Source organism: Cryptomeria japonica, chromosome 3, assembly GCF_030272615.1.
Source record: "Cryptomeria japonica chromosome 3, Sugi_1.0, whole genome shotgun sequence".
Lineage (NCBI taxonomy): Eukaryota > Viridiplantae > Streptophyta > Pinopsida > Cupressales > Cupressaceae > Cryptomeria > Cryptomeria japonica.
The window spans coordinates 355,486,652-355,499,977 of NC_081407.1; the positions used below are offsets into that span (position 1 = coordinate 355,486,652).

At 35.1% G+C, this 13,326-nt stretch overlaps 1 protein-coding gene across 1 annotated transcript in view; it reads left to right on the forward strand.

Annotated features, from left to right (window-relative positions):
- The first annotated feature begins 2,049 nt into the window (after nucleotides 1-2,049).
- LOC131080001 (ATP synthase subunit gamma, mitochondrial) overlaps nucleotides 2,050-13,326 on the forward strand; it is a 132,468-nt gene continuing 121,191 nt past the window's right edge. The window contains exons 1-3 of the mRNA XM_058018051.2: nucleotides 2,050-2,325; nucleotides 12,319-12,362; nucleotides 12,600-12,752. Coding sequence (XP_057874034.2) covers nucleotides 2,198-2,325; nucleotides 12,319-12,362; nucleotides 12,600-12,752 — 325 coding nt within the window. The 5' untranslated portion in view covers nucleotides 2,050-2,197. The remainder of the gene's footprint in view (nucleotides 2,326-12,318; nucleotides 12,363-12,599; nucleotides 12,753-13,326) is intronic.

Below are 13,326 nucleotides of genomic sequence, written 5' to 3' on the forward strand. Positions count from 1 at the left end.
CCTAATCCAATTATTTCTTCACCCAATTTTTTTAATAAATTCCTTCAACCAAGAAGAACGCAAAAATTGCATAACACACAGAGAAACTTTTTATGGAACAGAGGAGGGTGAATCTCGCAAAATTTTCCCAGCATAACCCCCTATGATTTTCACAATACCAAAACTAAAACATACAGAAAAAAAACAATAAACATGAGAATCTTCACAACAGAGATTGGAGATTCAAACAACTAAATTAATTTTATTTAAAGAAGACAAAAGAACACCAGACAAAACAACCCAACATGTAAAGCTTTCCTGGAAGATTCACGTGGATGAGCTCTGTCTTGCAACAGGGTTTCCAAGCCAATCCCAAATTTTTTTTTTCTTCCCAAAATTTCTATCTCCTTCCCGTGACTCCCAAAAAGAAAAAGATATATTCCCTTTTAACCTAAAATTTTAGGTTGCACATATTTTTCCCAAAAAACCTAATATTGAATTTTAGTAATAAAAGCAATTTTATTTTCTTTTCTAATTCCCACCAAAGGAATAAATTTTTTTTTTTTTTTTTTTTCATGCAAATTAATTAATTTTCTAAAAAAAAGAAAATAAAGCAATACTTTAATTCTAATCTATTCTTTTATTCATTTTTTTATTCATTCATTCATTTATTTTTTAAAATTCTAGTAACAATAAATGAAATGAATCTAATTTATTTTTCACTAAAATTTAAATAAGATATATTTCTAATATAATGCAACTTGCAACTTAATTGAATAATTTATTTTAATTTAATTAAATTTAAAATCTCAATGCATAAAATACATAATTTCAAAAATACCAACTATGAGATAACTCCATAAATTTAACTAATTAATTAAATCCACTAAACACACAAACTGAGCAAACCCCAAGCAAAGACTCATAAAAAGTTAAACGACAAAATACAAAGGTTGAACAAACTGACATGACGACCAACTGACGATACTCACAAGAGTGTAACAGGGTAAAATAGGGTCAACTACTACCTCCTCCACTTCCATCGGACAAATATAAGGCACACTCAGACCTGTGAAGCCAGGTGGAGATGATACCCCGTACCTACCCGGTACTTGTACCTGCAATATCCTGCATCACCGAACCACACATGCATACATACAATATAGAAAACACGACATGCACACCGATGAAGGAGAATCACAACGTTCCTTGTCTCATCAGAGTGAGTGAAGGAAAATCGTCCCCTTGCATCCAATACAAATAGAGATCCCGTCTTTACCACCGAGCAAATAGTCAAGCAATAATAAAACTCTAGGACAAGACTAAAATAACAAATGGAGAATTAAATTTATAGAGTTTAAATAATTTAAACGTGATACATGAATTGGATCTTGGTGATATCAATGTTATTGAAGATGCCAATAATTGTTTTGCTAACATGTTGAAAACCAAGGCTTCAATTAGATGAATGCTAATTCAGATTTGCACTTATAAAATTGATTAGCATACAAGCAAGATTGAATCTAGACATACAAACGTTATATAATAGAGAATGCATGTCGATAGAAGATTTGTTTAATCTATTTGCACCTATATTTGAAGTAGGCTTGTGTCTACATACACCATTTGGAAATTTGCTAAATGAGGGTCATGTTCTCCTTATTCAAGCCCCTAAGTAGATTGATTCAACAATGATAAACCAAATTAAAGACAAGTAAGCATGTAGTATGCCTAAGATGACGTCTGTTGACAAACAATTAGGATGTTCTACAATGCTCTCATGTGAATCTTCTTCTAATTATTCCTAAATGATTTCCAAACTGAATAATTTTTTTTTTAATATGCAACTACTATTTGTTACAGAAATCCACACAAACAGATGCAAGATCAACTCACAACAACTAACAAAAAGATCAATAAAGATTTAAAATTGAATACTAAATTTTAAAAAATTGACATTCAAATTCACAAAAGCACATAATAACTAAAAAAATTATGTACGAATTTTCACATAAAATAATACCTCTCACAAACTTATCACTACATTAAATAAACCTACAACATAAGAACGTCCCTCAACATAGACATTGCATGCAATTCTCAGCAGAACAATTTTAACTTCAATTAAAATTTGTTTGGCATGGCGAACGAGAAAACTGGTCATTAGAACCTTTTGTACAGGTTTTAAAGGAAGGGAATAACGTTGAACTGCACGGCGATGGCTTCTTCAGCTAGTCTGCGAAGGGAAGCAAGGCGCCTGGGTAGCCTCACTTCCTCGTGGACTGTCCAAACACTTACACGACCATCTCCATCTCCATTGCCGTCGCCATGGCTGCAGCAAACAGAGTAAGCCCAATAGATTTTTCTACTATTTGACGATCTTCTGTAGAATAAAATGTTTGCGCCATTATGTCAAGGGTAAAGGTCAAGGCGGAATATGACACTTGAAAGAGGGCACCACCTTTCTCTACCTTTGGATCTTAATCATTGTATAATGCAAAATCATAGGATTTGTTTGTATATTTTTCTTTTTAGGGTATAATAATACGCAATGCAGATCATTGGAAATTAAATCCCGAGCTTCATTTCATTACCTATTTTTAAATTTTTATCCTTGTTCCATAGTTCTATTTGGCCATCATATGCTAGAAACGGGGATCGTTATCATTGCCCCTTTCATTTAACAAAATTAAATGGGTACAGAAAATAGAGAAAGAGCATTGATGTTGTGTTCACGAAATTATCAATGTAGACTCTTGATTTCAATAGCAATATTGTTAAGTTAAACTTGAAGTGACATTTAGGATTCTTCACTTCATGGACAGGTTACGCTCTTCTTTCTAGCATTGTTTTTACAATATGTGCTACTTAAGCCCATTGCTGTATTAGTAGATTTTTTTTCTCACAACATTTATCCTCTCTGTTATTTTTTGGGGTAGAAATTTATAATTGAATCGTAACGCTAATTAAATGGTGATCATTGCGACATATTTTTTAAAGAATGGATCCTGTGGGTTCTTCGACTATTTTTTGTTCCCTTCGGACTTCAAATTACTTAATTTGGCTATCTACATTTTTTGATGTTTGGTTGAAGAGTAGAATGCCTACGGAATACAACATCTCTTGCATGCTTCTAACCATCGACTTAACTATCAACAAGATCATTATGATTCATTATTCATAACTATCAGCAAAACCATCATTTGTCATAATTCTTATAGCATCTAAAGTTCTAAACTATAGCATATCAAGAGCAGCAGAGACAGAAATATTGGATGCAAGAAAATTCATTGGTTACAGATTTTGAACCTTACCGAAGTGTAGCAATCCACAAACAGCCAAGGCAGAATAAAGTAGATGGAAGAAAATAGGTTGGTTATATCAAAGGTAGAATACAAGAGATGCAAATTGGTTAATGATAAATTTTGAACTTTAAGAGCGAGCCCAAACAAATGCATGTTTGATATGCATTATAATTTTGTCTTTGCCACTTACACGATTATTAGGATTTGATTCCCCACCTTTTATAGCATGAGCTTATTAGCATGCTTACAAGAGTTTAAAAAGACTTTCTTGTTTTTAAAGATGTTTCATGTGGAATAATATTTTCTTGTCTCTATTATGCCCAACTCTTCCCAAGGAATTTTTTCCCTATTGTCATTCTGAAAATTGGAGAAAGGTCTAAAAAATGCTATACGTTAAACTTGAGTGTCCTAGCATACTAGAGCATATTTTTAGAATTCTATACTTGGCATCACTCTTCAATGAGAACGGCCATAAACTAGAGATTATCTTTCATATAATTGAGAATAAATTAATGCCAAAACATTTGTCATATGGAAGGAATTAGGCTTCCTTTTTTTAAGTGAACATTTGTAATGTGTGTTTTGTCATATGGAGGGAATTAGGCTTCCTTTTTTTAAGTGAACATTTGTAATGTGTGTTGTTGAACTTGAATCTTTGTTGGAAGTGGTCATTCTGTTTTTGAAGACTGTGGAAGCATCAAAGACCTGGAATTTGCCAAAAAAAAATGAAAGAAGAAACTTTTTATAATGTCCATGAATGGCCAAGTCAGGTAAATGGAAGTTGAAGCTATTTTCTTAAACACTAGCAAGGAGGAGTGAAAGAAGAGCTCCAATGCAAAATAAACAAGAAGCTACAATTTGAAAGCAAGAAGTACACTAACTAAAGATTCTAAGTAACTAGGGGAGGAATCCAAAAAGGTATATTTATAATGTGAAGAAAATCCAGTTTCATGTATTAAACATTACAGTTAATTATGTGAGGAAGATCTGTCACTGAAGAAAACAAAAAAATGATGGAGACAATGGTTGGAGGCAAAAGTTAGTCATGAGTTGTATTTGAATGTTGTGAAGATGAGGCTTGGCATCCTTATCAATCACCTTGAAAAACTGAGTACAAGATCTGATAATGCCCATAGGAGTGTGGCTTTGACGTAGAGGATTTTTTTAGGCAATATTAGATATGTGAAGAACATCTCCCAAATATGCTCCAAACAACCACTGTTAGAACAATGGATGTACCATTTCTATTGTGGGAAAAGGAGGAGTTATCTTGATAACTGTTTGTGGATGCAGTCTCATCAATCTATCACCAACTTTCTAGGTAACTGCTGGAAACCTGGAAGTGACTTAAAAGAGGTAACAAACTGATAAGGCAGTTCTCTAAGACCCCCACAAAGTACAAGATTTTAAGGTGATTGCTTCTCAGAGGGAAGGAGGTAGACACCTCTGGTTGGGGTAGCAAAAAAGGTAGGGAATTTAATTTTTAAATCTCTGTAGAAGCAATAATGTCTCTCACAAATCACACAGTTGAAAAAATACCTGACATTAACCTTTGAAGAGAGCCAACGTGCCAATTCCAATCACCTTAAGTAATATGGTTGTCATTTTCAATTTGTATCGTGAATGGGTGTTCTCATATGGTTAAGAGGAATCCCAAGCCTTGAGTTTAATGATATTTGAATCTAGTTTAGATGAATAATGGTGCCATCAACAGTGTATAGGAAGCTTTTGAAATGGAGGGCTATCTCAGGGCTTAGAGACTGGGGGGAGAGATCAAATTAACCTGAATATATTGCTTATATATATCTTAATGCTTATCTAATAAACCCTCTGTTTTGAAAAGAGACAAGGAGAGGCATTTAATTAGTATATGAAGTGAGGGAGTTGGTTTATGACTCTATAGAGATAGCAAGAGACTGGAGAAGAAATGGTGGGGAGGGTGGGGGTGTTAAGGAAGAAGCACACATAAAAGAACATATGTCCAAATATGAACATCTCTCTTGGCCAAGGTAAGATCGCACATGGACCCGAGTATGTGGAGATTATCAAGGCACTCTTCTTCCTTATGGAGGAGGAGGTCAAAACTTGGAGCAATTAAGGACAAAATATTATTTTTTTGGGTCAAACCCTAGGTGTAGCATGTGCTTGTTTCTTGATTATTGAGATTTGTTGTTACTTCTGGACATTTTGGAGTCAATATTTTGAGCCAAGTAGTTTTCTGAAGCATTGAATTCAGGCTTGAAGAAAGTGATTTAAACAAATTCTGGGAATACTTGTTGAATATTATTATTGGATTGTTAATTTAGGCTCTTTCAGTTAGTGCCTCTGATAAAGTATCTGGACTAACTTTGGCAAATTCCAAGTGCTGGGGTGAAACCTACAAGGAATTGTATAATGGCCCAAACTCCAATTCTTATATTCTAAAGTTTTAAACCAAGAGTTTCCATGTACTCTTAGAATCCAAATTTTTAGAAAATTACTTGGGTATGCAATGTTATATAATATATTTATCTCACAAAAATGAAATAAAACATTTCCTATAAGAATTTTTTTTAGGTGTATTTTGATTTTGTCTTTAGACAAATTCGTTTTCCCTTTCACATTTTACCATAGAGAGCTGCATGTTCAAGGTTAACAACTTAACAGTCTTTGGCCATACCTGAAGACTGCAATTTAAGTTGGAGCATCTTGCAAGACATTGATAGCAAAAGTTCATCTATGAAAGAATCTTTGCAGATATCAACGTGCAAAGTTACTGATACAGATTTTAAAGTGACATATCCCAATTTGTTTTTTTTTGCTGATACCTGATCAGAAGAAGTCTTTTCTTTGCAACTTTGCAGTAGAATGTTTTTCTACTTTGTTGTTTTCAATGGCATATACCTGTACCAAAATGTTTTGGGTGCTGATTTGGATCTTGATTCTCAAGGAATCTGTTTTGGAAATGTTCAAAACATTAGTCTGTTCCCAGAAACGCATGTGATTTCCAGGACAGATGTGCAGACCCACATGAGCCAAACTGAAAAAAAGAGCCTCTTTAATCCACTGCTAACTCCAATATCTACAATCTCTTATGTTGTACAATGTGATTATTTGCTTGACTAGCCTTTTTACTATGTTTGTATGATACATTTTAAACTTATAAGCCATATTTTATTTCCAATCAATACTATGTTTCGTTTATTATTTTATTTGTCTGATCTTGAACCTTCTATGTACAATATGTGGGCGTTATGTTTTCTTTTTATGGATTAATATAAAGACCAAAAAACAGACCTAGGCAGGGTAAAGACACATAATTCAGTATGTCAAAAAAAGCAGAGACTAATGCCAACCAGTTGCCACAACTGCTAATGAAAAACACCCTAGCAGCTGATACCACCTGCACCATTTACTTGACCAGTTGCCCCCATTCTAATGTCTTCACTAAACCCATTCCGAACACCAATCACCATTGACTTAGGGCTAACAAGAATGTTGCTACCACTATTCCACAAGTCCAAGAATTGGATGCATTGGGTAATTTCTTAATGCTGCTGTGAGTTAACCAGCTTATGCTCATTTAGGCATGGGAAAGTGAAAGAACTGGTCACCTCCAGCACACCTTGCATCGCTTTGGTATGGGCAAGTAAGAGATGTTTATTTAAGGAAAAACACCTGCAAATTTTCCACATTGCAGTGCACAGCCAAGATCTTCTTAGGGAGCAGACTATACTCATCTAGAGAATCCAAACCAACATCACCACCAACCTCCGGTTCTAGTTTAAGCCGTGCATATGATACCTAGTTTGAGACTAGGCTAAACCAGACCATGCACCACCCATTGACACACTTCCACAAAAGAGTTAGCTAACTTCACCTTTTCGAGAAAGTCCTCCATGCTCAATTCTTGTGACCTCAGTCTGCTATCCTCCACACCTTCTCTACTAAGAATGCTTTTAACTAAGTAAAGATAGATAGCATCAGGACAGTGGAATATCTTCTGTACCTTGTGTTTTTAAACCTTACAACAACAGTAGGGATCATGACCTTTAGAAGTGCTTCTCCACCTAGCCATCAAATGACCTGCTTGAAAGTAGCACCGCAGAAAAAACCACTATGCATCCACCACAGCTGCAAAGAAGTGCTACAAGAAGCCACACACCAAACCAAGGAAAGAGAACATACAACAAAGCCATGGCACCTTGATATTATTGAAAACCCACACTGTGTGAACGTAATTAAAGCCACATTTATCAAAGGTATGAGCAAGCCAAAAAGATCACCAACTATATAATAACATCAACACTCTGCATACAAGAATGATGGCAAGATGCCTTTGCACAAACCATTGTCAGATTCATTAAGGCAGATGTCTATTACCAATTTCATTTTAAATCCCTGCCAAGGTCAGCACTATTGAGCCCCTTATTCTAGCTCGATTCTAGCAACTATCAAGTGTAGGCATGTGCAGGTGGGATGGCCCTACTATTTTAAAGGCGGGCCCATACCATTCTATAGCTAGTTGGTATCTCCTCTACTATTTGCGAAGGGGTGGGGGGTATAGTTATGAATTGCTTGCCCTAGGGGTGGGTGGGGGTAGGAGGCTATGGGATTAAGAAATTAACCCCTACTATTCTATGGGCTATTGTTTCCCACCCTCCATCACGATTCGATAGCTAGGCAGATTAGTTATATGGTTGGAACTGAAGGGAGCGCAAGGGAAATCAGTTGTTGTGGAGTTTAACTACTGGCTAAAGCTTTGATTTGCCCTCCCCACCCACCCATTATAGTTATTGTAGGGCCCTACTATTCTAAAGGGGTAAATGCGAGTTAATTAATCAGCTTGCTAGAATAACCTGAAAAATGGCCTAAGTAAATAACTATATCAGTTCATTAATAAACCTGCAATTATATTGCCGAAATTGCCAATGGAATTGTAGGGGCCCCTACTATTCTAAGGGGCTAGAATACGCTAAAACAATTAATTCAAGCTTATTCTAGCAAGCTAATTAATCCACCATACTGTTCTAAGGATAAGCCTGCTAGCCCTCCTCTAATTCTAGTTGTTAGCCTACTATTCTAAGGGGCAAATAAGCGTCCATAAGCAAATATCGAGAACCCTCTTTATTAATCAGCGTAGGGCCCATAGAGCTGTAGGGGGCCTGGGATGTTGCCCTAGCACTTTTTTGAGTTGAGACACATGAAAGACATTGTGGATTCTGCTGTTCTCCGACAACTCCAATTCATAGGCTGCTTTGCCTATCTTTCTTAGGATCTTGTATGGCCCATAAAATCAGGTTTTAGCTTCTTTGTTCTGCTGACCTTGATTGAAGATTGCTTGTATGGCTGTAGCCATAAGATAACCAAGTCTCCACAACTTCAAACGTTCTTTTGGTGCGGTTTTGATCAGCATAGATCTTTTGCTGGTTTTGGGCGTGGTGTAGATTGTCCTTGAGTGTGTTCATGATATCCATACTTTGTTGTATGAAATCCTTGGCCCCTGGTACTTGGTTTTCTTGGAGAATCAAACTTCCAAAATAGGCTGCCTCGTATCCGTGCAAGCCCTTGAATGGGCTCATTCCAATTGACATGTGGTGGGTGGTTTTATAACAATACTCACCAAGGTGCAACTATTTGGTCCATGCATTCTATTGTCCTGTGACATAGTTTCTCAAGTATCGTTATACCCACTTGTTTACAATCTCTGTTTGTCCATCCGTTTGGGGATGGTAGTTCGTAGTGGGTGTGACTTCGGTCCTTGCTATGAGAGCATTCTTAGAAATTTCTTAGAAAGTAGATAAATTCTAACATCTAAAGCAACTTTTTGGATAAGTACCTTTAACAAATAAGAAGTATGACTAGAGATCTTCATGCTATTAGCATAGGCAATATGATTTTGCTTAGTCACCTACTCAAATAACTGGTTTTCTAGGATCAATGTTAAGCTATACAAACTTGATATAAGTCTGTCCTGTAGTCAAATTGCTGTTCTGGATAAGCTAGTGAGCTGCATTGCAAAAAAAATTGCTTGTGTGTGTTTGAGTTTCTCGCAAAACGATTTCTAGGTTTTTTTCTTTGCTCTTTTCCCTTTTTAAAATACATTGAAGTTTTAAATTTGATCAAGGGATGTAAAAGTTATGATCATTTGAATGCTGTCCTTTTTTGCTTCAACCTGCAAGTTGGAAACTATTAGTTGATTTATAAGTTGCAATCACACAAGGTTGAATTATAATTTGTATTATTTATAAAGGTATGGTTATACATGAGTTATCATTATCAAATAGGTTACAATCCTTGTATGTTTATTGGGTGATAACCTATGACCAATCAAGTCACGAGGAGGAATTAAGATCCTCCTCATCAATTTGTATAGAGTGGAGGTATGGAAGTGTGTTTGTGTTGTGGATTAGCTTTTGTATGGACTAATCGTCTTTTAAGTATTCCTCTCTAGTGGACTAATTAGTTGATGTTATCACTTTGAAAATACATTATCTAAGTTAAACAACAAAAAAGCAGAATTTCAGTATGGGCTCTGTTTTTGTGGTGTTGTTTATCTATCTTATTGAATGTTTAGATACCATAGTGATTTGATTGGGGCATTTTATTTTGTAAACATTAATTATCATTTATTCATTTGATGAGTGGATCACTTAGATTGATTTGCATTCTCTTCCATATAAATATGTTCAATAAACAAGTGCATTAGATATGTGTTGCATGAGCATATAGGCATGCTAGCTTAATGGTGATTCACATAGGAAATTAGATTCCATCAGGTATGTTGCCACATATTGTTATATCCATTGTGATGGGTCAGGATTCTTTAATGGAGTAGCATGGGGAAGCTAATGCTTTGTGATACGGTAGATATCACCTTGATGATGTTCTCTCTCTCTCTCTCTCTCTCTCTCTCTCTCTAGTGGACTAATTAGTAGATGTTATCACTTTGAAAACACATCATGTAAGTTAAACAACATAAAAACAAAATGTCTGTATGGGCTCTGTTTTCTGGTATTGTTTATCTATCTTATTGAATGTTTAGATACCATAGTGAGATGATTGGTACATTTTATGTTGTAAACATTGATTTTCATTTATTCACGCTAATGAGTTGATTATCATTTATTCACGGTAATGAATGGATTACTTAGATTGATTTGCATTCTCTTCCATATAAATATGTTCAATGGACAAGTGCATTAGACGTGTTGCATGAGCATATAGGTATGCTAGTTTGATAGTGATTAACATAGTAAACTAGAATCCATCAAGCATGTTGCCACATATTGTTAGATCCTTTGTGATGGGTCAGGATTTTTTAATGGAGTAGCACGGGGAAGCTAATGCTTTGTGGTAGGGTGGATGTCACCTTTATGATGGTCTCTCTCCTTTGCTTTAGGTTATGAAAGAAGAAATAAAGGAGAGTTTGTAATGCAGTGTTAATGTATTTACCCATCTTGTATCTTATTGATTGAAAGAGTAGCTAATTCTTGTTTACTGCTTCTCTCCTCTTGTAGATTTTGAGTGTTGTATCATGTAGGTGAATACCTGTATCTATGACATAACTTTTTGCATTTTATAGTTTTGCAAAGTAATATAGATGGTCTTGAACAAATTGAGTTTGCAATCATGCCAAAATATTGTTAAAGATTTTGTGCTAATTGCAATGATTGTAGAATCATTTTTTATTTATAAGAATGGAAAAAAATAGTCCAGTATTTGACTCCTTTGACTCTGAATTTTGTTTACTTTACCCTTTAATCACCATATTTTATTAGTGATTATAGGGTGGATGTTACAGTGTGTGTGTTTTCTGTTTAGTGAATGCCTCTTATATCTTGCAACTCATAATCTCTTCCTTAGTTTACGGTATAGTTGAATTTTTAGGTGCATGTGTGCATGTCTATGTTGACATTTATCTAACCTTATTGATACTATGGCGACTACTTATAATTGATTTGGCTGCGATACTTAAGTGTTTTAGAAGTGACTCGTGCAAAACTATCTGAAAAGAGGATAAGGATAAGTCCTGAAAACTTAAAAGAAGATATGGTCCACAGGACATAGTAGATCTAGGGGATAAAAGATTCCAAATCCTATGGAAAAGAAGATCTTTAGGTTCTACATTTTGGATTGGATAACAAGCAGTCACAGTCTACATTTCTAGCTATATTTCATAGATAAATAGGATATAATTTTTGCAATGTTGCATAGACTTTTAGTCAAACTCATTGACCCAAATTACGTAGGTTAAAGCTAATCAACCTCTCGTGTTTGGTGCAGGGTGGGTATGTTAGCCTTACTTGCCTATAGGAAAAATTAGCTTATGGAGACTAGATATAGTCAATTTCAGTTGGTGATCTTTGTGATGTAATAATATTCCACTTTAACATAATCTAAGATGCATATTTTTCAAAAGTATCTTAGCCTTTGCAGAAAATATTCCACTGTTCTGGATATTGCACTCAGCATGTTGGTAATGTTACCCTGTGAACTAAGATGACTGTAGCCTAATGGCATATTAAATTTTTTCTCCTTAATGAAAATGCCTGTAGACCAGCCAATCTTATTCGCTTTCAAGAGCTGGCTGTGAACTTGAGTGATTGGCTGCTGGTTGACTCTGATCTATTTTACCTCAGTAGCATACTTGTAGAGAAATGAAGTTCATATCTATTTTACCTCTGTAGCATACTTGTAGAGAAATGAAGTTCAAGTTTTATCTTCAATGATGGTTTAGATTGTTGAAATCATTTAGAAGTTGTAATCCTCTAGTAGGCAAAGAAGGCTCAAGAACATTGCTTACTTTTCTTCCTTCAAAATTCTCTTATATGAAGTACCATTTAATCATGGGTAGGCTGACATAGTTGGATTTTATTCCTTTTCTGGAGCTATATGTTATACCACATTGCTTATTTTTCTTGTTACAGCATAGTTTTAATTGTTTACTTAAATATGAACCCAAGTTATTGTGTATTTTTTTTTTTTAATTCATCACAATTACTCCATTCGTTGGTTGGATCGGCAATTCTCACCATTAAACTTTGTTTTTTAGGGAACAGCCTTTATTTGGCTTGCGAGCAATTTCTACTCAAATTGGTGAGATGCCTTTTCGTTTGCTTTTCCTCCATTCCTCAAACAAATTATATGGTTGTGAGATGCTTGTCATTATCTAAAGTAGTCTCTTTTCCTATAATCTATATTCTAAATTTCCTTTTACTTTAATTCAGCAATTATTTGGAAAGTGATAGAGATCTTAATTTAGTTGCTTGAAATGCTAGTCAAGCCTGAAACTAAAAGTAAGGTGGAGTTTGTATACGGTATTTTATTATGCAGTAAGAAACAGGATGAAAAGTGTTAAGAGTATTCAAAAGATTACAAAGGCAATGAAGATGGTTGCATCATCAAAGCTAAGGGCAATACAAACAAAGGCGGAGAATTCTAGAGGGTTATGGCAACCATTCACTGCACTGCTTGGCGATGTTCCTGGTATGTCTTCATAGGCATCTCTACAATGTTCAAGCTGCTTTGTACATTTTCTTTGGGATAGCTTCCATTACATTCTTTCAAAAAATTTCATAAACCATGTTTCTAAAGTTGTGGAGTCTAAGAGAGTAATGGATCATGGTGGGAAGCTGGATTTAATGAGATAAAATAAAAGTTAAAGGTGTAAACATGCAATGAGATAAATTTGGTAATGGTGTCTTTAATGCAGTCCAAATTCATGAACCCAATTAAGGGCTATGAACCAGGCAGCTCTTTATAAAAACTGAATCATAGTTTCAACAAGTACATAACAGAAAATCCAGAAATTCAGGATGACAGTAGAGCAACTTTTTACATCAGCATTCAATACCAACTCTCACATCCAGGTGCTCAGCGTGAAACATTTGGCCTACAAAAAATTATTTTTCAAGAATGACATTCTCAATGTCCAAGGCTTCCTACAGAATACAGCCGAGTCATTCTGGCCTCCTTGTTCAATACAACATCATTTTCTTTATCATTGCTTTCTGATCATCTATCTTCAGCTTCACCATTCCTTCAATCAACCTCTAGCAGG